Source organism: Suncus etruscus, chromosome 12 (genome assembly GCF_024139225.1).
Source record: "Suncus etruscus isolate mSunEtr1 chromosome 12, mSunEtr1.pri.cur, whole genome shotgun sequence".
NCBI classification, from domain to species: domain Eukaryota; kingdom Metazoa; phylum Chordata; class Mammalia; order Eulipotyphla; family Soricidae; genus Suncus; species Suncus etruscus.
In genome coordinates, this window is record NC_064859.1 from 59,961,158 (window position 1) to 59,988,768 (window position 27,611).

The following is a 27,611-nucleotide window of genomic DNA, read 5'->3' on the forward strand; positions in this document are numbered from 1 at the left end:
ATGAAAAATTAGAAGATTTAGGGCTAATAGACTTATATAGAGCCCTCCACCCCCAGAAAGCAGAATACACATTCTTCTCAAGCCCACATGGAACCTTCTCCAGAATAGACCATATATTAGGATACAAAGCCAACCTATATAAGACCACAAAGGTAAGGATCATTAGAAGTACCTTCTCAGATCACTATGCCACAGAGCTCAAAATTGAGGTCAAGAAGAAGCAATGGAGAAAAACTAATACCTGGAGATTAAACAACATGCTGCTCAACAACAGCTGGATCAAAGAACAACTCAAGGAAGAAATAAAAAGATTCCTTGAGACAAATGACAATGAAGAGACAACATGTCAAAATTTATGGGACACAGCAAAAGCAGTAATTAGGGGGAAACTCATAGCAATTCAGGCCTATGTCAAGAATCAGGAAAATAACAAAACCAACAGTTTAAAAGATCACCTCAAAGAATTGGAACATCAGCAACAGAGAAGTCCAACCACATCCAGAAGGCAAGAAATAATAAAAACCAGAGCAGAAATAAACAACATAGAAACCAAGAAAACAATACAAAAAATCAATGAGACCAGGAGTTGGTTTTTCGAAAAAATAAACAAGATAGACAAACCACTGGCAAAACTCACCAAAAAAAAGAGAGAAAACACCCAAATCAATAGGATCACAAATGAAAGGGGAGAGATTACAACAGAACCCCAAGAAATACAACATATCATGAGATCATATTATGAACAACTATACTCAACTAGGCTAGAGAACCCAGTAGAAATCGATAGATTCTTGGAAAAACACCCTCTTCCAAGACTGGAAAAGGAAGATCTAGAAATCCTAAACAGACCAATCACCTCAGAGGAAATTGAAGATGTAATTAAAAAACTCCCTAAGAACAAAAGCCCAGGCCCAGATGGATTTACAGGTGAATTCTATCAAACATTTCAAGAAGAGTTACTACCACTTTTCCATAGGCTCTTCCAAACCATAGAAAAAACAGGAATCCTCCCCAACTCCTTTTATGAGGCTAATATCACACTCATTCCCAAAGAAGGCAAAGACACTACCAAAAAAGAAAACTACAGACCAATCTCACTAATGAACATAGATGCAAAGATACTCAATAAAATATTAGCAAACCGAATCCAGCACTTCATCAAAAAGATCATACATCACGATCAAGTGGGATTCATCCCAGGAATGCAAGGTTGGTTCAACATACGAAAATCAATCAACATTATACACCACATCAACAACATGAAAGACAAAAACCACATGATCATATCAATCGATGCAGAGAAGGCATTTGACAAAATCCAACATCCTTTCATGTTAAAGACACTCAGCAAAATAGGGTTAGAAGGAACCTTCCTCAAGATAGTTACAGCTATCTATGAAAAGCCTACAGCCAACATTATACTCAATGGTGAGAAACTAGAAGCATTCCCACTAAGATCAGGAACTAGGCAAGGCTGTCCACTCTCTCCACTCTTATTCAATATAACCTTAGAAGTCCTAGCAATAGCAATCCGACAAGAGAAGGAAATCAAAGGAATTCAAATTGGGAAAGAGGAACACAAGCTATCTCTCTTTGCCGACGATATGATGATATACATCGAAAAACCTAAAGAGTCCACAGTAAAACTCCTAGAAACAATTAACCAATACAGCAAAGTGGCTGGTTACAAAGTCAATACACAAAAGACAGTAGCGTTTCTATATACAAACAATGAAGTTGAGGAGAGAGAGATTAAAAATACAATTCCATTTAAGATAGTATCAAAAAATATCAAGTATCTAGGAATCAACCTTACAAGAGAAGTGAAAGACCTATACCAGGGAAACTTCAAAACACTCCAGAAAGAAATTGAAGATGATCTAAAGAAATGGAAGAACATCCCATGCTCATGGATAGGTAGAATTAACATAATCAAAATGACTATCCTACCCAAACTCCTATATAGATTTAATGCAATCCCTATCCAAATCCAGACACAATTCTTTAAAGAATTAGAACAAGCATTCACAAAATTCATCTGGAACCACAAAAGACCCAGGATAGCCAAACAAATACTGAAAAACAAGAAGCTGGGAGGCATCTCCTTACCTAACTTGAAACTATACTATAAAGCCATAGTAATCAAAACAGCATGGTACTGGAACAGAGACAGGACATCAGACCAGTGGGTCAGAACAGAATTCCCAGACATAAACCCCCAGGTATATAGCCAACTAATATTTGATAAAAGAGGCAAGAATCTGAAATGGAACAAAGAAAGCCTATTCAACAAATGGTGTTGGTACAACTGGAAAACCACATGTACGAAAGTGAAAATCAACCCATACCTTACTCCTTATACAAAAATCAACTCAAAGTGGATCAAAGACCTTGAAATCAGACCCGAATCCATAAAGTTTATTGAGAATAAAATAGGCAGAACACTCAAAGACCTATATATCAAAAAGGTCTTTGAGAATGGAGCACTAATGGCAAGAACGTTAGCATCAAATATAAACAAATGGGACTACATCAAACTAAAAAGCTTCTGCATGGCAAAAGAAACCCTGCTTAACGCAAGAAGACAGCTAACAGAATGGGAAAAAATCTTTTCACTCGACATATCAGATAAAGGGCTGATATCTAGAACATACAAAGCACTCAGAAAGCTGAGCCCCCCAAAAGCAAACAAAGCTATAAAAAAATGGGGAGATGAAATGAATAGACACTTCTCTGAGGAAGACAGAAGGATGGCCAACAAACACATGAAAACATGCTCACCTTCACTCATCATCAGGGAGATCCAAATCAAGACAACAATGAGATACCACCTTACACCAGTGAGGATGGCCCACATCAAAAATAATGGAAACAACCTTTGTTGGCGGGGATGCGGTATGAAAGGAACTCTCATCCACTGCTGGTGGGAATGTCCCCTAGTCCAACACCTATGGAGGAAAGTCTGGAGAGTGCTCAAAGAACTCAGAATTGAGCTGCCATTTGACCCAGCAATTGCCCTCCTAGGCATATACCCACAAGATGGAAGGACATTCATTCCAAAATACATATGCACCCCACTATTTATCGCAGCACTCAGTATAATAGCCAAATCTTGGAACCAACCTAGGTGTCCAACAACGGATGAATGGATCATTAAGATGTGGTACATATACACAATGGAATATTACATGGCAGTTAGAAATGATACAATCACAGACTTTGCAGCAACGTGGATGGACCTAGATCATGTTATGTTAAACGAAGTAAGCCAGAAGACAAAAGATAAACACAGAATGGTAGCACTATTCTGAAACACCTAGAACATATATTTTATACACAACTAATACCTAACAATCATATAACAGGGTTTAACAGGGTAGAAACTCCGATCACTGTAATAGTCAACATATACGTGGGAGCGGTGTCCAAAATACATGAAAAAGGAACAATGCAAACTCTTGACTGCACATTATACCACAAAGAAAACAGCAACAACAGAAACAGCAACATGGAGAGAACAGGTATGTAACCAGACTCCTACAACAAAGGCCCACAATAATCCCTTAGAGATCGTAAACAGGAACACAAGTATAGAACACCACGGGAAATCACGTAATGCAATGGCAACATACCATAACACTACGTTTTAATCCCTTTACCTTACTATATTTTAAAAATAACCTCTCAGCTTTTCTTTCCACAGGCGCCCTTAGATACAAAGGGCGGACAAACTAAGATGGCAACTCGGGATACCACACGAGATACCATACCTTGCTTGCACTATGAGATGGCCACGAGAAAACTCTTTAACATTCACTTTATCTCTAGGTTAAACCTTCTTTTAGGAATCGAAGCACGTGACCAGTCAGACCACCAAAGCAGTACCTGCGATGTACAGACCTAAACTACAGGCTCTAGTCATCGAACACATTCAACCAAACCAGCATTCCCTTGCTATTCTCTCCTTTCTTCTCTCTATTTTTTTTTCTCTTTTCTTTTTCTCTTCTACTCTTCTCTTTACTTTTTTCCCTTTCTCTTCTCCCTTTCTACGGTATTTTCTCTTTTCTCTTCCTTCATACCCCTCCCATATATCTTCCCCTTTCTCCCCCCCGGAAATCCAACTATCCCTTCACCCCTCAATCCCATCCAGATCTCCCACCATATTAAAACTCTCCACCCTCAGTCCTTAATCTTTTAGGCATCAAGATCGACCTCCTACCCAATGAACCAGTACCCAGCACCCAGGCGAGGGGACACCCAACCGAACCCACACATAGTCTCCTGCAAGAAAAGACAGCCAACTCCCCTGTGGACACATGCTGCGAGACCCTCCCTACCAACTCCCCCTAACATGGACTGTTTCTTGAAACCGGACTTAGGTCCAATAGTATCCCCAATGCAAGAACTCTTCCAAGACCTCCCAGCTGCAAATTTTTACCAATCTGAAGGGGGGCAGGGGGTGTGATTGGAAGATGCCTGGGAACCCACACACCACAAGAAAAATCCAAAAGACAATGGGAAAACTGTACTTCCAACATAGGCATAAGACCTGTAATACACCAACTCTTTACCTGTTCTCTCCCAAATGCAAAGTAGTCTTTTGCACCACATTGGTCCTTTAAAAACTTCGCTAACTCATTTTAATTTTTTTATATTTTTTTAATTAACTTATTTATTTAAATGTTTGCCTTACATATACATTTGTGGGCACATACACTTTTATTTCCTTTTTTTTTTTTTTTTTTAATCGTCTTTGGGTATGTGACCTATCTCTGTTACTCACTCTGTCCACCCCAAATACTCCGACATATAATGGAGCACCACTTCCCCCTGCAAAGGCACACTAAATAAAGGGGAAATCTTACATAGTAAAAAAAAAAAAAAAAGAGCTCTTATCTACTAGAGATAGGAACTCATAGTTGTTTACAATACAGGGTTATCTCCTACCTTGAAAATATGTCATGTGGAATCAACTTAGACCTCAGGTGATTAGATACCATTCAACCAGCCTTGAACCCTGGATCCCAGACATAGAAACGGCACAGCTCCTCACAACAGCTGTAAGAAACAATCTCCATCTGGGACAGCCTTATTACTGCAGGGTCAACAACAAGGGCCAGCTCTAACATGATATCTCGACAATGAGGAAAATGTGAACAACTTGACCTTAGAGCAGTTTAGCCTACCTCACCAGCTAACGACAAGACAAAACCAGAAGACGTGGCACCCTTTGGTAGGTCCAAAAGCCAAGATCGTGATTTACAGATGACTGGATACTAGAACCACGACCAGACTGTATACATCTTGGGACCAATAAAAAAGCCCTAGTCTAGGGTTTGAACTAAGACCTGCACAATAAGCATGATCCCCAGTCCCAAAGGTCCGGCAGAGACAATTGTAACGGAAAGGGGCTTCTGGAAGAACAAAGAAAGACGCTATCCTAGATGCCTTCCTAGGTTCAGCGCAAAGACCAAGATCACCAACCACAGAAGATGGATTAAAATGGCACTGAGGTAACAGAACCTCCAGATTCACAAAGACTGACTTCACCATAAGTCCCACCTCAGGATATGTACAGATACTGGGACTGCTAAACACAGAGCTCTGACGGTATCACACTGGACAGAGCAGAAGCTTTCCACACACCAAAAAAAAAAAAAAAAAAAAAAAAACACAACCTGGAGAGTAATGATCCTGAGCAAAGACTAGAGCTGATTCCATGACAGTATACTCCAAGGACGGAGAAACCCCATATCTTATAGGGCAAGTGAATTCCTTTTCGAATGACCCCAATATTTACTGTGCCAGGGCAGGAGGGAAAAAAAAATACAAAAAACACAAAACCTTGGTTATGTATATATATATATATATATATATATATATATATATATATATATATATATCTTACCTTCATTTATTATTGTTATTATTATTTTTATTTACCTAGCTATTTTGGTCGATTCCTCAGTTTGGATGTGATTATTGAAATTGTTGGCCCCAATTATTCTTTTTTTTTTTTTCTTTCTTTTCTTTCTCTTCCTTTCTTTTCTTTCGTTATGTGCTACGCCATGTTTCTTATTTCAAGACCACGGCGTGTTTTTTGTTTGTTTGTGTTTGTTTTTAGTTTGTTTTGGTTTATTTTTTATCTGTTTTTTTGTGGTGCTTATCGTTATAGCTGGAGTCCTCACTGGATATTTGACACTTCTTTTGGTACTGGTGGAGTGTTTCAACTTCTTTTTCTCCTTCATTTCCCAAATCGATGATGAGAACCTCTAGAAGGATTCTGCCCATTTTCGGGGTATTAAACTCTTACCCCGGTTTATTTATTTTCTCTTTTTCAGGCAAAACCACGCAACTTGAACTAGCTACCCCTGCCCCTACTTAGAGGGGGAAATAAGGGAGGCATCAAGACCAAACTGATGCAAGACTACTAAGTAGTTGGTTAGAGACAGAGGGGACCACATATTCTAGCCGCCCTGGGGGTGCGGGAAGAGGAAATGGGAGGTAAGACAGAAACGGGGGAGTAGGGAGGACAATTTGGGGATGGGAATCCCCCCTGATTTTATGTAAATATGTACCTAAAATATTATTGTCAACAATATGTAAGCCACTATGATCAAAATAAAAATTATATTATTAAAAAAAAAAAAGATTTTATTAAAAATGTTCTTGAAACAATAAACTTGCACAGTAATGTGGCAGGGCACAAAATCAACATACTGAAATTTATGGTGTCCTTACAATCAAACACCAAAATAAAAGAGAGAAAAATAAAATAAATGTCACTCTCACATTGTATCTAAGAAATTCAAAATATGAGAATAAGCTAAAAAGTGATGAAAGAAATATATTTGAATATAAATATATGCACATCACACATATATAAATTTTACTGCTAAAAGAAATGAAATAAGGTATATGGAAATAGAAACACATCCCCTATTCATGATTGGAAGAAATAATATTGTCAAAATGAAAATCCTAGCCAAAGAAATACTACATATTGAATGCAGTTTCTATAAAAATATCCAAGATAATTATTAAAGACATAGATAAAATGCTGTTGAAATATATAAAGCAAATTTTTTAAAAAAAAATTAACAGTCAAAACATCCTAAGAGAAAAGAAGACAATGGGAGCACTTGGGAAAGCTTTTCACTTTGCAAGTCCAAATTATCTAGGTCAGTGTGATCTGGAATAAGGACAATATTAGACCTGTGGAAGAGAACTAAGAACCCAGAGACAGAAACTCAAGTATAGAGCATTTAGTCTTAGACAAAGTAGCTAGAAATATGAAATGGAGTAAGAAAACTTCTTCAACAAATGGTACTGGGAAAACTGTGGGTCAAATGCTAAAAAAAAAGGAGTCAGACACATTTTCAACATAGTATGTCAAAGTCAATAAAAAGTTGATATCTAATCTAACCTTAATCTCTAATCTAATTCCATAAAGTGTGTTGAGGAAATATAGGCAAAACCCTTCTTGAAATAGAATCTTGAGACATTTGCAATGATCTAATGCTACTGGCCGAGGAAACAGAAGCAAAGATAAACAACTGGAAGTTTGTTAAATTAAGAAACTTCTGAACCACAAAAGCAATGATGACTGAAATTAAAAGATAACTCATAAATAGGAAGAGAATATTTTTTCTCACCATTTATCTGATAAATGAAGCACTTTTTAACAAGAAAAAAACTCACAAAAATGGAGAGAAGAGATTAGAAGAAAAATCTTTAAAAATAAAAATGCCTAAAATGTATATGAAAAAATAATCTATATTATTTATAAACTAAAATATGCAAATTAAAACAATGAGATAACACCTCATTCCAGTGAGACTGGAACATATCAAAAAAGAACAAAGACAACTAGTGTTAACATTGATATCAGAGAGAGGAAATCCTCATCTATTACTGGTGGAAATGTTGACTAGTTCATCCTTTTTGGAAAACAATTTTTTAAAACCTAAGAATTGAGATTCCTTATGACCCAGAAATTCCATTTCTTAGCAAATATACCAAGGGCCCCCAAACTCTAATTAGTAAAGAAATATGCACTTCTATGTTCATTAAAACAACTTAAGTGTCCAAGAATCCATAAACTATGGTTACTACCCAGCTTTAAGAAGTATGAAATCAGGGACGGAGAGATAGCATGGAGGTAGGGTATTTGTCTTGCATGCAAAGGGATGGCATCCCATATGGTCCCCTGAGCTTGCCAGGGGCAATTTCTGAGTGTAGAACCAGGAGTGACCCCCCCAAAAAAAAAGAAATGAAATATGAAATCAATCAATGTGTCTCCATGTCTCTCTATGGAAAGAACTGGAGTATCATGCTAAGTGAAAGCAACCAGAAGACAGAGAATGATCTATCTCATATGTGAGATAAAAAGAGGAATAATGAAAGGGTCAGACTAATGCAATCTTATCCACACAACTGATGGCAGTTAGATGTGAGTGGATATGGAAAACGGGGAGTTGAGGATGGAGGGGAGAATAAAGGTAGACAATGGAAGAAGACACAGACACTCTGGTTTTGGAATGCTGTACTTATAAAATCCTATCACTGGGGCCAGAGCAATAGCATAGCAGGTAGGATATTTCCCTTGCATGCAGTCTACAAGAGTTTGATCCCTGGCATCCCATATGGTCCCTTGAGCCTGCCAGGAGTAATTTATAAACTCAGAGCCAGGAGTAATGTCTCAGTGCCAGTGAGTATGACCCAAAAACAAACAAATAAACAAAAATTCCATCATTAAAGTATTGTAAAATTATAAAACAGTGATTAGAAAAATTTTAATTATTTCTAATTATAAAAAATAAAAAACCCTGTTGGGTGAATAAGCACATATCTCATGTAGCCAGAGATATAACCTTAAGGGCAATCTTATCACTTATGGGTTCCAATTTGGGATTAAAAAGAAAATGACCCCTGATTTCTGTATAAATGTTTATATTCTGTAAAAAATGACAAGAGGACATGTTAGAACAACTTTAGATCATTCTTGATTTCCTTCAATGTATGACTAGTTTATTGTTAAACCCTGAAAAATAGGAGCGGTCAATATCACTGGTTACTAAAGCTCTTTATATTCTGTAATTGCATACCTTGGTTCACATAACTTCAAATGCAAGACAAATGTCTTAATTCTAGACATTTGACATGATAGACACTCCAAGTCCATTAAGTTCATGTATAAACAAAAATCCCCAAACATGGGATAATCTGATTATAGGATGGGGCTATGTTTTCTTTACATAGGTAATATGTGCTTTGAAATTCCTCATCAGCTGTTTTATTCTATAAATCATCTTTTACTAGATGATTTTTGTATAACCTTCTTGTACAATAATAGGATTTCTATGGCTATGGCTAATTATGATTCAAAAATTCTAGACTAATTTTAAGTGAAAAGTCAACAGTATGTTGGAAATACATTTAATCTGCACAAGAGTTTTGTGGACACATGATGCATTCACTATGATGACACCCTACACAAATCCCCAATGTTTTAAAACCACAGCAATCAGAAAGAAAAAACTATATCAAAGTGTCAAGGGGAAGAATTAAAGTATGACTATTTGCAGATGATATGATAATATGCATATGAAATCTTAAAAATTCACAAAAAACTTTGTATAAATGATAAACTATAGCAAAGTAGCAGGATACAAAATCAATAAAAATATTGCATTTCTATATGTGAATCATGATATAGAAGAGAAAGAAATAAAAAGGACAGCCCTATTCAAAAGTTTCTAAAAGTATTAAATACTGTGGAATTATATTATCAAAAGATATGAAAGACATATAATGTAAGTAATTATTGAAAGAAATGAAAAAACACTAGGAAATGGGAAAATATGCTATGTTCATGAGTTGGAAGAATTAATATTGTCAAAACTATCCTACCAAAGCACTGTATAAATTTAGTGAAATTCCATTAAATTTTTATTAATACTTTCCAATGCCTTTAAAAATGTTACTACAATTTTTATGAAACCATAAAAGGCCTCAAGTTAATTCTTAGGGAAAAAATCAGATGGGAGATATTACTGATTTCAAAGTGTATTATAAAGCAACAGTAATCAAAATCGTGTGGCTCTAGAATAAAAATAGACTCTAAAATCACTGGAATAAACTAACTCAACTCTATTCTAACAAATCAGAAATAAGACCACAAACTTATGGACAGCTAATTTATGACAAAAGATTTGGGTACATAAAATGGAACAAGGAAGGTATCTGATAAAAACTGGTACTAGAAAAACTAATAGTAAAAACTGTAGAAAGAAAAATCTTTAAAAATTAAATGAATTAAAAATAACACAACACATACAGTTTAATTTAAAGTAGATTGAAGGCCACCCTGCTACAGCTGCCACTGAAGCAACAAGGCAGCCACTGCTGATGCCACCAACACATGGTTCCAGTGCATCACTCTATAAGAGGAGGGACCCACCCACAGAGGAATCCGCCCATAGGTAAGAAGACATCAACCCCCAAACAGCAGCTCCGCTATAGCTGCTGGTGCAACAAACACACAGGTTCAACATGTTACTAGAAGAGTGTGGCTACTGTCTAACAGTGAGGTGAAGACAGAAGATGCTTCATGCCACCATGACTTTGACATAGGATCTGTACAAAAATCAGGATCTCTAACTACAGAAATCTGACTGTAAACAACTGTGATTGAGAAGTACTTTTACTGGCACCACAAAGAAAGACTTTGGGGTTAGACAACTTAGTATGCCCGGGGTCTGAGGTTGGTCTTATGACAGGATGATTCATGGGTAGGGTCTCCCTGTTTTTAGACCAAAGGGTTTGCTTTTCTATTTTCCCCATCTTTTGCTGTGCCTCTGAAAAAACTAAAACAAGCAAAAAACACAAAAACCTCAACAACCTGCCACACCTTTTTTCTTTTATTTTTTAATTTATCTTTAAATAGGGCCCCCAGCTTTTTCATAGAATATTGGGATACAAATTACTTTGTTTCACCACATATTTTTGCATTTTTCTATAAAACTAAGAAGAAAAGAAAAAGGAAAGGCTGGGGGCCAGGGACCAAATGGTCTCAGATGCATTGGTGGGGGAAAAATAAGGATAGAATGAAATATCCAAGCCAAAGTTAACAATAATAGAATCAAGAGATCTAAACTTTAACAATCTAAACTTAAATGGGCCTATAATTCTGGCAATCCAGGGGGCAAATTTTTTATAAGATGCACTCTGGATTCATTGGTGGAGGGAGGTTGACACTGAAGATGGGAATGGCCCTGACTTATGGTATATCTCAGATTCAACTATGAAGGACTATAGATCACAATGGTTTTGATAAATAAAAAAGTGTCTACTCCTCCACTCTGGGGCTGTACATTTCTTCTAGTTAATGAGCCCCAACACAACACACAGGAAACACCACCATGATGTAAAGTTCATCAAGGGGAAACAATACAGAACATCACCATTCTTAGTGAATAAAGAGGATAGTTTGGAAGACTCTATTACCAACCACCTATAGAGACTCTATGATAAGGACTTTAGAGAGGAAATGTGGAGTATGTTTAAAGAACTCAAAGAAACTATGTAAAGAAAAGAATTTTTAGCCAATAACTCAAGATAATATAAAATAGAAGTAAGAAAACTTCAATCAGAAATAACAGGACTGAACAACTTGCAAGGTACACAAAATAAAAACTCACTAGATGTCCTTACCAACAGAGTAACAGCTGATGAGGATGGAATCAATGAGCTGGAAGATGACCTGCATAATAAATATATACAACAGAAGATGAAAAATAGCCTTACTATAAATGAACAGGTTAAATAAAAACCTTAAAATAACTAAAATACAATAATAGACCTATTGAATAAATTCAAAATGAACAACATGATAATTACTGAGGTCCCAAAGAGGCAGGAAGAGAACCCAAATGAAGAAGCAACAGTCAAAGATATCATTAATAAAAATTGTCCAGACTTGAAGAGTGCATGCAACTATATCCTGTATGCCCAAAGAGTGCCAGTCAAAAGAGACCCAAATAAAATTAATCCAGGGCATATCTTAGACACAATGATGAAAACCACAGATAGAGATAGGATACTGAAAGCAGCAAGATCAAAAAGAGAAATTACATGTTGTGTATGTAAATATTTTGGGGGATTACTATGTTACTCACCCTAAACTGATTGGTGATTGTGCCCTACCCTAGGGTGTGACCTGGCATTCTGCCCCCACCCTAGGGTAGGACCTGATTCTGCTTTCACCATTGGTTGGTATCTGATCCCACCATGGGGTGGGACCTGACTCTGGAGTATAAGAGCAAGGGTCTGTGGAAAGCGGGAGCTTTTTGCTGGCTGGAACTGAATCTGAGTCTTTGGACTTCAGTTTTGTCCATCCGAATAAAGCAAATATTTCCACGAGCCTGATTGTCTGCGAGCTGTTTACCCGCCGTTTCACCTCAGAACCGTGGGCTAGACAGGGTGGCAGACGCGTACTCCGAGCTGGAAGAAAAGGGCCTCATTCTCCATCCCACCATCAGTCAACCTCTTCAGGGGCTGACTTGCTACAATTACATACAATGACGCATCCTTAAGATTCATAGCAGATTTATCACAAGCCACTCTCCAGGCCCAAAGGAAGTGGAGGAATTTAGTGGAAAAAAAATCAACAAAATGAACGAACATCTCATCAAAATACTTCACCCAGCCAGACTTTAATTTAGGTTTTAAGAAAAGATACACTGATTCACAGATAAATGATAGCTAAGGAACATTACAGACTCAAAACGAATATTAAAAGAAGCACTGTAACATCTACTTTCAGGCAAGAGAAATCACACAAACAAACCAAACTTCTACCAAAAATTGCACAAAATCCCATTAACAGTGATTTCTCTCACTGTTAAAATGGATCAGATAATTCAACCCAACATTTTGCCATTTGCAAGAAACACATTTAAATATTTAGAGCAAACACAGACTCAAAGTCAAAAGGTTGGAGGGTAACCCTTCAAGTAAATAACTCCATTAAAAATGCTAAGTTGCACCAAAAAGAACTATGGACCAATATCCCTGATGAACACAGATGCAAATATCTTCAATAAAATCCTAGCAAATAGGAACCAATGCTTCATCAAGAAGCTCATACACCATAACAAAGTATTATTCAGCCAGAGATGCAAGGGTGGTTTAACATATGCAAATCAATCAGCATAATACACCATATCAACAAAAGAGAAAATAAAAGCCACATGATCATATCAATAGATACAAAGAAAGCATGTAATAAGTTCTACTAAAATACATGGATGGGGCCAGGCGGTGGCGCTGGAGGTAAGGTGCCTGCCTTGCCTGCGCTAGCCTAGGACGGACCGCGGTTCGATCCCCCGGCATCCCATATGGTCCCCCCAAGAAGCCAGGAGCAACTTCTGAGCGCATAGCCAGGAGTAACCCCTGAGCATCACAGGGTGTGGCCCAAAAACCAAAAAAAAAAAAAATACATGGATGGATATGGAGATTAATTTGCTAAGTGAGTCAGAGCAAAAGGGATAAATATAGAATAGCGTCATTCATTTGTGGGATAAAAATAAAAGAAAGTATGGTAATAATATCCAAAGACAATAGAAATGAGGGCCAAGAGACTAGACCATGGCCATAAGCTTGCAACAAAGAACTGGGATTGCAGTAGGGTAGAGAAGAGCCCACTATGGCAGTGATAGTTGAAACATAACTTAGGACAAAAATGGGGTGCTAAAAGTGGATAAAGTGATATACATAGTGTCCCTTCATTAACACAGTATTAAAAAGGGGAAAAATGAAGAGTGAGGGTGGTGGTGAAATGTCAGGCAGAGGCAGGCAGGTGAGAAAGTGGAAGGAATGTTGAAGACACTGGTGACAGAAAACATGTACTGGTGAAGAGAGGTGTATATTTTTGACTGGAACTCAATTGTGAACAATTTTTTAACCATGGTGCTTAAATAAAGTAATTTATTTTTAAAAAGTAGATTACAGACCTTTAGATAAACCAAAATTTATACAATATGGGGAGATAAACATAGACAAAACTGTTTAGGACATATCCGGGAGTCTTAAAGGTTACAGTTCAAAAAATTTAAATAAAAATATTCCAAGACACAACTTAATAGGAATGATAAAAACCATAGAGATAGAATACTGAAAGCATCAAGATCAAAGAAAAGAATCATATACAAAGGACCATCCTTAAGATGCACAGCAGGCTTATCAAAGGCAACCTTCCAGGCACACAGGCATTGGTGGTATATAGTGAAAAAACTTAAATAAATAAAGTCTCACAAAGAATACTTTGCCCAGCCAGACTTCTCATTCAAATTTGTAGAAAATATACATAACTTCACAGAAAATCAACAGCTTAGGAATGTCATAGACTCAAAACAAACTTTAAAATAAGAATGGAAGGAGGCACTTTAAGACAATTTAAGACAAAACAAAATTCACAGACACACCAAAATTCTACAAAAAGATTGGGACAAGATTTCATTACAATGATCACCTTCAATGTTAATGACTAGATACACCAATTAAGATACAGAGTGGCAAAATAAATTAAAAAATTGAATCTGACATTCTACTTCCTGCAAGAAACAACTATTAATAGAGAAAAATCAAAGTCAAAGATAAGACTCAAAGTCAAATATTGGAAGATAATCTTTAAAGCAAAAAACTCCATAAAAAAGACGGAGGTGGCCATACATATAATAGTCGTATTACACAGATGACATAGACTCAGGCTCAAAATGTAATAAGAAATAGATTAATATTTCTTAATAATCTAAATATATATCACCTAATTTGAGGTAATTCAGCAAAATACTTAAAATAACTGCAAACATACTTGAAGACATCAATAAAAACACAATAATAGTTAGAGATTTCAACACTGCTCATTCTCTTCCTCATAGATAAACCCGGCTAAAACTTAGCCAGGAAAAACTCGTTTTGAAGAAAGAAATGGAAGAGAGCTTTTTATCCCCCAAAGCCAAATACATATTCTTCTTCAATCAACATGGGGCCTTCTTTAAGATCAATTAGATGCTGGGTCACAAAACATACTTCAATAAAGTCAAGAGGAAAGAAATGGTATCCATTCTTAGATAATGGTGCACTGAAAATTGAAGTGGATTACAAACAGAAATGGAGAAATAATTCAAATACTGGAAAATAAAACAGCTATCTACTAAACAAATAGTGGTAAAAGAGAAATCAAAGATTACTAAAAAAAATACAAGATTAAAGACACAATCTATCAGTATTTGAGGAACACAGCAGAAATGATATTAAGAACATTTATAGCTTAGCAAGCACTCATCAGGAAGAAAAAAGGTCCACAATATAACTGAACTATACAGCTTAAGAAACTGTAAGGTGATGAAAAATGAGCCAAAAAGCAGGAAGGAAGAAAGAAATAATAAAATTTAGAACATAAATTAATGAACTAGAAATCCAAAAAACAATACAAAAGGATCAATGAAAGCATGAGCTGGTTCTTTCAAAAAATAAACAAGATAGATAAATCATTAGTAAGAGAAAAAGAGAGAGAATCTGAATAAACTGTGTCAGAAATGAAAGGGAGGGGAATGTCACAATAGATATTACAGAAACTCAAAGGAGAACCATATATTACTTTGTGAATCTTTATGCCATAAAATGAGAAAATTTAGAAGAAATAAACAAATTCTTGGGACTCCTATAATCTCCCAGGGCTAAATCAAGTTGACTTGGAATACCTGACTAGTCCCATCACTATTAAGAAAATTAAAACATTAATAAAATTTTTCTCTTTGGGCCCAGAGAGATAGTACAGCGGCGTTTGCCTTGCAATCAGATGATCCAGGACCTAAGGTGGTTGGTTCGAATCCCGGTGTCCCATATGGTCCCCCGTGCCTGCCAGGAGCTATTTCTGAGCAGACCCTGAGCACCGCCGGGTGTGGCCCAAAAACAAAACAAAACAAAACAAAAAAAAGATTTTTCTCTTAAAAGCCCAGGACATGATGAAATTCACGAATGAAATCTTTCAAATCTTTAAAGAGAAGACCTATTGTCAATACTTTTCAGGAAATTGAAGAAATATAAACATTCCCAAACAGTTTCTATGGAGATAAAAGTCTCCCTGGATGGTTTATTCAGAGACACCACACATACACAAAGAGAATTACATTAAACACAGATGCAATGTTCCTAAATAAAAAGCAAATAAACAAATAAAAACCAAATAAACCTAGCAAATAGAATCCAACAACTCATCAAAAAGGTCATTCACCATGACCAAGAAGAACTTACTCCAGGGATGCATGAATGGTTTCACATATGGGTATAAGTCCACATAATACAACATATCAATAAAAGAAAAGAAAAACCTTTAACAAGATTCAGCGTCCATTAGGATAAAAATTCTCAACAAGATGGTAATTAAAGTAACTTTTGTCAATATTGTCACTGCTATTTAACAGAAGTCCACAGCAAACATTATACTAAATGGGACAAAAACTAAAAGTCTTTCCTCAAGATTTGGCACAAGACAAGATCACCATTTCTACTTAGTATCATTCTGGAAGTACTTTCCATTGCAGAAAAGATATCAAGGTCATCCAGATAGTAAAAGAAGTTAAACTTCAAATAGGAAACTGTTTGAAGATGACATTATACTATATTTAAAATTTCTAAAGATTCTACAAAAAACTTCTAGAAACAATAAATTTTTATAGTCAAGTGGCAGAATTCAAAATTAATACAAAAAGAAACATGGATTTACTATATACAAATAATAAAAAAGAAGAAGGTGATATTAAAAAAATCCCATTCACAATTGTGCCTCAGAAAAGCAAGTATCTCAGAATCAATTTAGTTAAAGAAGTGAAGGACCTATACAAAGAAAACTACAAAACATTACTACAAGAAATAAAAGAGGACATAAAGAAAAAAAATATCCTGTTCATGAGTTATAAGAATTGATATAATTAAAATGGCAGTATTCCCCAAAGCATAGTACATATTTAATATAATACCTATAAGGATAACCATTACACTTTCCAAAAAATAGATCAAAAAACTTCTAAAATTCATATAGAACAATAAACCTACAGGAATAACTAACAGAATTCTTGGGAAAAAGAAGATGGAAGGCATCTCTTTCCCCAACTATAGTGCCTGGAAGAAAGATGATGTATAAAGAAATTGGAACATCTATAAAATAAAATAAAATAAAATAAAATAAAATAAAATAAAATAAAGCTATTAGAAAAAATGATGCCATGAACTTTGCTTAACTATGAATAGACATGGAGAGCATTATGTTGAGTGAAATGAATTAGAGACAGAGGGATAGACATAGAATTATTGCACTCACTTTGGGAACATAATAAAAAGGTAGCATGATCCAAAGACAATGGAGACATGAGCTAACACAACTAGTTCATGGTAGGAAGTTTGCCACAAGAAGGGGTGAGAGACCTGAGGGTGTTGTTAGGGAAGAAAAAGGACCACTATGACAATGACAGTTTTTTACATTCACTGGACAAAAACTGGATGCTGAAAGTAAGTAAAGTGATATGCATGATTATTTTCAGTAACAATATTGTAAAGCACAGTGCTTAAAAGGAAAGAGAGAAACTGACAGATATAATGAAAACAAATATGAACAAATGGATACATCTACTTCTTTTGCCCAGCACAAGGAATGGTCTAAAATAAAGATACCATTCTGAAATTAAAAAAATATTGTATATAGGGGCTGAGTGATAATATTGCTGTTAAAACATTGAATTGAATGTGGCTGACCCAGGTTTGATCACTGATAAGCCATATGGTCCTGTAAGCTTCCCAAGAGTGATTTCTAAGTACAGAATATCCTTTGAGCACCACTGGGTTTATTCTGAAAATAAAAAAAATTTGTTCACAATACTTAAGATGAAAGGCTAATATCTAAGATCTATAATATATAATAAGATATATAGGTCAATATGTAAGATATATATAATGTATATCATATATAAGATATATATTATCTGAAATATACAAAGTTCAAGAAGAAAATCCAAAAATGGGGAGGGGACAGAGAAATAGTTCAGTGGGTAGGGAGTTGTCTTGTGTGAAATCAAGTAGGTTCAATCCCTGGGACTCTATCTAGTCCCCTAAGCACTACCAGAAGTGATTCCTGAGAGTAGAGGAAGGAGTAAGCCTGAGAACTGTTGTGTATGGTTCAGCTCCCCAAAAAAGAATGGGGAGAGGAGGGAGATAAATATAGACTTCCCCAAAGAATGGGGCTGGCAAGGTGGCGCTAGAGGTAAGGTGTCTGCCCTGCAAGCGCTAGCAAAGGAAGGACCATGGTTCGATCCCCGATGTCCCATATGGTCCCCCCAAGCCAGGGGCAATTTCTGAGCACTTAGCCAGGAATAACCCCTGAGCATCAAATGGGTGTAGCCTGAAAAACCAAAAAAAAAAAAAAAGTAGCTGGCATATGAAAAAGTGCTTCTTTATACAAATTAATTGATAAATTGCAAATTATAATAACAATTTATAACTTCAAATCAATAATGATTTTATAGATCTTACAAGCTTGGAAGCAATCAGAGCTACTGGGGCAAACTTGGGGTGTCAAACATTGGGAATGTCACCTCGTTCAATCTTTATGGAAGACAGTATGGAGACTTCTCAAAAAATTAAAAACAGGACTTCTATACAATACATTGTTTCCAAGTCCTATAAGCTATCTCTAACAAAGAAAACATTTGAAAAGATATATGCATCCCTACCTATATTTATTATATCGTTAGTCATACAATATAGCTATGGAAATCAACAACAAGGACATGGAACCAACCCAAATGCCCAACAACAGACTAATGAATAAAACTTGTTACAAACACACACAAACACAAAATTGAATACTATACAGTGATAAGAAATGATGCAATCATGCAGTTCTTGAGAATGTATATGGGTATCATATTGGAGACAATAATTTAGAGGTCGAAAAAATATTGGACTATCTCACCAGACTGTGGAATACAGAGACAAAAGAAAGTTATGTAGACCATACAGGACAAAGTCAAACCCTTAGCCTTGAATTAAAAATTTATTAAAAACAGAGGGTGGATGGCAGAGGTGAAAGAAAATCCAACCATAGGTGACATAAGATAGTGATGGAGGGTCATTGCGTATTGGTGGTGGTGGCATAGAGTAAATTTGTACACCAATATCATAAACTTTAACATTATTGTAACATCCTAAAATATAATAATAAAAACCAGAAAAAATAATATTCAAAGGCTGAAATTTAATAAAGCCAACACTTTTGTTTTTACTGCTTTTTCAAGAACATCCACAGTGAAACTGGCTCTCCTTTTTTCCTATTTCCTCGTCAGGAAAAATTCTGTGATACCTAGTACATTTCATTCAAACTATCTTGATTTGTGCAAGACTATTTATCAGTGTTTTAGACAAAAGTCACTGGGGGAAAATTATGAACAAAGTTCATGATCAACAATTACATAAAGACCTCAGTATTCTAGAGTCTAATTCATTTACTGTTTCTTTTTTTTCATAGATTGTCTTTGGACCACACCTAGCTGTGCACAGGACTTACTCTTAGCTCAGCACTCAAGAGATCAATCAATCCTAGCAGTACTCAGGTGACCATATGCAATTCTAGGGATTGTGCCAGTGCCTTGGCAGCACCAAAGTAAGCTCCTTATACCTGTATTATCTATCTAGTACTCTCAGTATTGTTATAAAATTAATTTTCATCATGAACCCTGGAAAAGTAATAATTCTAAATTAACTCATCATTCCTAAAGTGAATTTAAAAAGAAGAAGAAAAAAGACAGTGAAGTACACTGAGGTGTCTCTGAAACCTTCAAACTCTACAAGACAAGCAATGTAAACTAGCATCATTTGAAGTGGTGTGAGTCTAAACTTCCTTCCAGTTGTCAGGCTCCGGAAAGCTGTCAGCACAGAATGTGAATAAATAGATTCCAATGGAGGTTGGAGGTTGTGAGGGGGCCAAGCTGAGAGTGTCTGCCACTCAGACATGCCTTTAAATGGACGCCTGCCTGTGCATCTCCTTGATAACACACTTAAAAAAAATAAGCTGTCCATTCATATTTAGAAATAAAGGCCTACATTTGACAGCCAGCACAAGGGGATAAAGTAAAGCCTCATTTTTGGAAAAGGCAGTTCCAGGCTGGACTTATTTCACACTGAACTTTCGAATAGAGCCAGGATAAATAGATTCACTGAAGGAAGATGAAAACTCTCCTCAAAGCAGCCCTTCAGAAAGAATGTGCTAAGTCACAGCTCTGGCCTTGAGCATGGCTCCCTCCCTTATATTTCTACAGTCCTTTAAATCAAAATCCATTTGACCCACAGCCCCTTGGCTTCAGAGATCTTATTGACCCAAAGGTCAGAGTAGAATTTCTGGACACTCACAGTAGGGTTTAAATTGAGGCCAACTATTGTATCTGTCCAAGCCTTTATTCCCTTATTTTAAAATTAGGAATCATGTAATCTATAATTTAGGAATGTAAGCTTTACTTACAGAAGCAGCTAAAACTTGAGAGCATGTAGTACAGGACTGAGTCTGCAATAAACACCCCATATGTGTTACCAGTTACTAAAGTTAAAAATGAAGGCTATTTGGGGCTGGAGAGATAGCATGGAGGTAAGGCATTTGCCTTTCATGCAGAAGGTCATCGGTTCGAATCCCAGCATCCCATATGGTCCCCCGTGCCTGCCAGGAGCAATTTCTGAGCATGGAGCCAGGAATAACTCCTGAGCACTGCTGGGTGTGACCCAAAAACCACACACAAAAAAAAAAACCAAAAATGAAGGCTATTTAATTGGAAAAAATACACCTGTATATCAGTGAGTGATGTACTGATGTACTGTCCACATAGCCAGCTACCTCTTATCTCTCTCCACTTCCCTAGTGCTCCTACGAATATTTTCAACCAGTACACTGCTTTAAAAAAATGGTTTTTGGGAAAAAAAAAAAGAGCTTGAGTTTTGAGCCACACCCAGCAGTTCTCAGGCTTACTCCTGGGTCTGCACTTGTGGATCACTTCGGGAAAGCTTAAAGTTTGGGTACTGAACCCAAATCAGCTTCATGCAAAACAGGCACTGTACTGTCTCTACTGAGTCCCTTCACCATCCTATTTTGCTGGCTATTGGCCTATATTTCCCTCTTTACATAAGTCTTTGCTAACCCCATGATAATCCCAGCCATCAATCCCATAATGGGTTAGGATTCTGCTGCCATTCCTTCTTTGCCAGTAATCCATCTCTTCATCCATTTCCTGCTCATGTTACTGAGATTTCCTGTCTTCATTCTGTACTGAAAGAGGAACTTGAGGTTTATGTTTCTTCCTTATTATCATTACACTCCCAGTACTAAGCAACACTTATGATGGAATGTCTCCTTGAAAGACTTTATTATTTGCTCTCTGGCTTTTCTTCTTAAAGGGACACAGGACATGTTCCATAACAAACTCACAGAGATCCTGATGTTCTATTAGTTCAGCAAAGACAATTCTCCTCCAAAGGACTGCTCCCTTTTGCTCCATTCCACAAGACTGTAGGTAGATCTTAATAACAAGTTCTTATTGTTTACATGTAAGGATGAAAATGGACATCTATGACTCTAGAAAAGAATGTTCCATGTCTCAAGTAGTTAAGCTTGTTTTTAATAATCTGTTCAAAGCAGAGGCATTTATAACTGCTACATTTTTATTTAAAGCAATTATATCTGACTCACTTTTAATATTGAAATAGTGTAGAGGAATCGACAATAGTAAAATAATGCAGAAGGAATAACATTGGAGCCAATGGAGCAAGCACAGGAGCTGTGGGTCAGTCAGAAAGCAAAGCTAAGCCACACAGTTCCTCCTCGCAGTTGTGTGTGTGTGTGTGTGTGTGTGTGTGTGCATATGTGTGTGTGTGCGCGCGTGTGTGTATGTGTGTAGGGGGTGGTGTTCAGCATGGGTTGGCATCTACTAGGGAAGATAGAACTAACCTCAGGTCCTTTACTAGTTCTGCCCTCACTTGAGGGCTTGTGACCTTTTAAATCTTTATTTTGGAATTTTTTTTATATCTTTAATTAACATGTATATAAGTGGAGACAAAGATTTTGTTTTGGTTTGGGATTACCAGTAGTGCTCAGGGCTTACAACCTGCTCTGTGCTCAGGGATCACTCTGGCAGGGTTGAGAATCATATGGGGTACTGGATATTGAATACAGGTTGGTCACAATAAGGCTTTCTACTCCATGCTATCACTCTGACCAGGGACCAAGTTAATTTAACTGAAGAGCTTAGTTGCCCTGGTATTCTACATTAGTTTCATTAAGAGATCCATTAGCAATCAGGTGTCAGTAAGCATATCTATGATAATGAGTAGGACGGAAGCATGGGGTAGAAGAGAAGACAGCGTTAAGTTGCTTGCCTTGCATGCTGCTGACACAGTTTAGTCCCTATCATCCCATATATTACCCTCAGTAAATCAAGGAGGAAGCCTTGAGTCACAACCAGGTCTAGCCCCAAAACAAAAGAGACAAGACAGACAGACAAGACAGACAGAGACTGAGAGATATAGAGATGGCAGTACCTGGCAGAGAGAGATTACCTGGATATCAAAGGCTCTTATTTTACAAATTGAATTATATTAAATTTACACATTCCTAAAATGCAGGTACAAAACTGAATTTAAAAGAATCAAGCAGGGGCCAGAGCAATATAATAGTGGTAAGGTGTTTGCCTTGAAGGCGGCCAACATAGGACAGACCTTGGTTCAAATCCCAGCATCCCATAAAATTTCCTGAGCCTGCCAGGAGCAACTTCTGAGCACAGAGCCCAGAGAAACTTCTGAACACCATCAGGTATGACCAAATGACCAAAAAAAAAAAAAAACAAAAAACAAAAAACAAAAGCAAAAACAAAAAAACAACAAAAAAACAACAAACAAACAAAAAGAAGAATCGATCAAAACAACAGGAGAATTTTCTTTTTAAGGGGCCACTCCCAGTGGTGGTCAAGGGGCCATGTGGTGCTGAGGATAAAATTCGGAAATGCACATGGAGTAAAATCATGCTTTGCTACTATCACTGAAACTCTAAAGACAAGAGTTTTATTTTAATTTTCTGAGCATAAAGTTCACATATGATTAGGTTATTCTAATCATGAAGTTTTATATATAGGTACACACAATCAAGACATTAAATTCGGATACTATAAATAACAAAATTTTAACCGAAATCTCTTGTTGCTCAAGAAATAGAGAAAAATCTCATATCTTTCACACTGTCTTCCAAATGCTAAACAGAGCAGAGTTTACAAGATTCTGGTCTGAGATATTGATGCCACAATAAAGAGCAAGGGAATTATCCCTGACACATAAATAATCCAAGTATGCAAGCACATGGCAGAGGTATTTTTAAAAAAGCAACACAAAATTAGAAGCAGGCTATGCAGACTTTGGCAGTGGTCCTCAAACTTTTTAAACAGGGGGCCAGTTCACTGTCCCTCAGACCGTTGAAGGACCGGACTATAATGAAAATAAAAACTATGAACAAATTCCTATGAACACTGCATATATCTTATTTGAAGTGAAGAAAAAAAACAGGAACAAATACAATATGTGGCCCACGGGCCGTAGTTTGAAGACCCCTGCCAGTAAAGCATAATACTTAAATTCCATCTTACATTATAAATAATGGCTTTAAAAACAAGAAAGAACTGTGGTGTCACTTCACCCCAGGGAGCTCTATAACACTCACTTTCTGACTAATAAACTGAAACCTGCTCTGTGGAGGCTTTGGCTATAATTTTATATGACACATAGACAATGTTATATTGTACCTGCTATAAAGTATGCGTGGGGATGCAGTAACCCCAGAACTCAAACACGAATCTGTGTCCTGTCTTATAAAAATACAAATTTTACACTTTGTCTTATTTCTAAAAACAACTGAGATGAGGTATAAGTTGTAGAGCCTTACGTGCCCTATCTCCACATGGCTTTGCAGTATCTTTTATTCCCAAAGGTAGAAAAATAAAACAAAAGAAATAAAACCAAAAGCAGAGGCTTTTCTTTCTAACATTTGAGCAATACTCCCCTGTATGCCAGTTCTAGATTAACAACAAAGTCTATTGTAAAATGGTTTAGATAGAAACCAATGTCTGCTACTTATACATTATGCTATGGCTATATCTAGCTCAGGTTTGCTTTTTAAAGCCTAGTAGAGAAGTAGGTCGCAGATCAAATAGATATACTGAGTGAAGGGAGGGGTTTAAAGACCTGAGCTTCCTAGACATAAATATAAAATCTGAGATCTTAAGGCAAAGACTGGAGTTGACTAGAAGTTAGGAATTTACATTTAGATTTCAGGTTGAACCTTGGCTGAGCTTTCAGAGAACTGGTCCCGCAGATTCTAGGCCCAATTACAATCAATTTTTCTTCCTGGAAAGCTAGAAATTGCCCACCAATATCAGATCTGTGAATTCTGACTACAGCAGGAGTAATTCTCTTAAAAAACAACAACAATAACAAAAATCCTACCAAACGTTCTCCCTACATCTAATCCTATGGTCTGCTTAAAGGATGGGAAGCACTTGTACAGAAGTAGAGATGAAAGCACAGGGCATGGTCTTGTGGATTTTTAGGATGGAAGTGGGTATCCTGCTAAGATAAATGGGCCAGGATTTTGTTGGAGTAGCCTGTTTTCAACCTATTCAGTGTATTTCCTCTTTGCATGTGCTTCTCCCACTTAGGCGGGAAGAACCTCTTAATTGGTTCTCTCCACCTACCTGTTCTCCACGCATAGGGGTGGTCCTTCTCTTCCCAATAGAGACCTCATATCAAAGAGACTTCTTCCAGTTTGGGCCTACAGCATGTCTGTCTGCCTACCGGTGCCCTTTTGCCTGCTGGCAGAGAGCTGGTGGTGGAAGTTCCTCGACCAGTTTTATCTCCCTAACCTGTGTGCATTATTTCCTATGTTGGTTTCACTTCCAGACCCGCGTTTCCCAATCCCCCAGGACTGGAGTATGAGGCTTCCTGTACAAGGCCTGAAGATCAGCACTGGGGTCAGGAATCGAAAATATTACCCCTTGTTGGGACAGAAAATCTATCTTCAAAAGCACATGGACACTAAACGATCCTGTATTCTCATCCTGTCCCATGGAAATCTGTTTTCTTTTCTTTTATTTCTCTCCCATATATCTACCACCTAGAAGGTTCAACGGATTTTTGTCGGACAGGGATGAACATCTGGCCATGGAGAGAAAGTGGTTTCCATCATTGATGGAATCTGAAACCTCATGGAAGGTGGAAGCTAAACACCCGCCCTGGGGACACAAGTCTCTGCTCTCCAAAGTCCTCAAATCATGCTTCCCTTGGCACTTTTGCCAGATCCTGGCCCAGGGTTGCAGGACCCATGGTAGAGATGCAGGGATGGCGTTGCTAGCTGGCAGATAGACTCAACAAACAGTGTGCACCCTCGGTGGGAGTGTGTGAAGCTCAGCTCGACACTGGGAGCCCCCCTGGAAGGAAGGAAGAAAGGGTGAGCCCCATAAGGAGTTCCCCGCCGCCACACCCACCGATCTCCGGTCCCAGCGAGGAGTTGAGGATGGCACCGGCGGACATGACCACTGCACAGCTGCGCAGGCCGTGCGGGTGCAGCCGGCTGAGCGGCACGGCGGGCACTAGGTGGCGCCAGCCTAGAGCGGCGAAGGGGGCCTCGGTGCCGTCGAGCGTGCGCACGCGCACTCGGCCCCGCAGCTGACACAGCAGCTGCGCGCGGCTCCGCGCAGCCGCACGGCGTCCCCGGAAGCGCACGCCATGCTTGTTGGTGCTCAGGTAGTCCCGCATGGCCTGCTGCAGGCGCGGGGCCAGCATCTTGGACGACACGTTCCCCTTCCAGAGGCGCCGCAACAAGGCCCTGGACATGGAGGAGGACAGCTGTTCGTCGTCGTCGCCCTCCTCCAGCCCGGGTCCCCAGAGGGGCTTCTTCCTTCGTCCGAGAGGCCACACTTCAGGGCGCAGGCCCTGGTCCTGGGGGAAGAGCGACTCCCATGTGGCCTGCGTATGGCGGCGAGGCCCTGGTTGAGCTGCAGCAAAAAAGTCATCTTCATCGTCGACGTCTGTGTAGAAAGCTCTCCCTGGTTGAGAAAAGAACTCATCTTCCTTCTCCAGCCCACTAGGCCCTCGAGCCCATTTTTGCAATGCCCCTTGACCTGGATGTAATAGGTCTGGAGTGGATCCATCAAGGAGCCTGCGACCCGAGTCCACACTCTTCAGCCTCACAGGCTCCTGCAAGGCCCCCATGATGGCCCTGCGCTTCCCCTGCAGGGGTAGGAGCCGCCTGGTGTCCAGGAGTGAACAAGAGCTGGGCACAGAGGCAGCAGGGTTGCTGTCAGTGAAGTAGAGGAAAAGCGCCACGAAGAAGAGCCCCCAGGCAAATATCCCGCAAAGCATCCCTTGTCGCCACTGCTTCAAGTGAGGTTTCATGGCAGGTAGTCTGGAGTCAGCACGTGTCCGAAAGCAGTAGAAGGCCAAGAATCTGCAAAACATCCAGATGCCAGAGTTAGCCAGTTATATGTATGTGGGTAGGAGAGAAGAAATCTGAAATCAGAACTTGGCTAATTCAGTGTCAGAACTCCTTGCAGCCTGACCTAAGCAGGACAACAGGGAAGGATTTCGTGAGGGGACACAGAGTGTCCATTTGTTTATTGCAAGACTTTCTGTAGCTAATTCAGCAACATGTTTCCCCCTTGCTCTGACAGTGCTTAATTGGGGCTATTCCAAGTCAAGTCTGGTTGCAAGTGGATTTATAGAATTATAATCTGTGAACGTTGTAAAGCAAAAGGACCACCAAAGGTACACAGCCATAAATTGCACAGCCGTATAATGATGCCTTTCTAAGGGGTAAAGGATTCTTCATCAAACTCTGCACCAGGAGGAGGCTGCCTGAAATACTCTCCAGGATACACATTCATGGTCCTGAATGCTCAGTCTCTGTGGTTATGGCTGTGAAAAAGCACTAGTTAGGGTTACTGGGAACTTAAACAAAGCTCACCAAAATGCCCCCCCACTCCATTCTCACCGTGAGTCTAATGGAATGGGTGGGGGGAGGTGAAGGGCCGTAGGATTTTAAATACGGAAATGAAGATGGAGCTCATTGATTCCAGATAAGGTTCCAGCAGGGAAAGGATGCCAAAGGAGGAGGCATAGATAAAAAGTGAAAGACAAAGAGATGGAAACACTCCTCCCTGTGCATTGTTATGCCCTAGCAAGAGCACAGGGCTAAATACTATAGGAAACAAAAGAACATTCATACCAAACTCACCTAAGTTTCAAGAATGTTAAGCCAAGCTTCAGAAAGGGGAATACACAGACATGTTTGTGGAATAATAATTGAGCTTGCTGGCATTTGAAGCTGAGCACGGTGCCCAGCGCAGACAGACAGTGAATAAATATTGGCTAAGTGAATGACAGGAACATGTGGTGTGTGTATGTTGGGGAGAGGAGCGTGGTGCGTGTGCATGTATGTGTGTGCGTGTGTGTTGGTGAGAAGGCTGTGTTTC

General features: G+C 38.2%; 1 protein-coding gene across 1 annotated transcript in view; it reads right to left on the reverse strand.

Moving 5' to 3' along the window:
• Positions 1-26,555, reverse strand: part of ST6GAL2 (ST6 beta-galactoside alpha-2,6-sialyltransferase 2) — a 64,670-nt gene extending 38,115 nt beyond the window's left edge. The window contains exon 1 of the mRNA XM_049784407.1: positions 25,626-26,555. Coding sequence (XP_049640364.1) covers positions 25,626-26,535 — 910 coding nt within the window. The 5' untranslated portion in view covers positions 26,536-26,555. The remainder of the gene's footprint in view (positions 1-25,625) is intronic.
• Between the last annotated feature and the right edge of the window lie 1,056 nt (positions 26,556-27,611).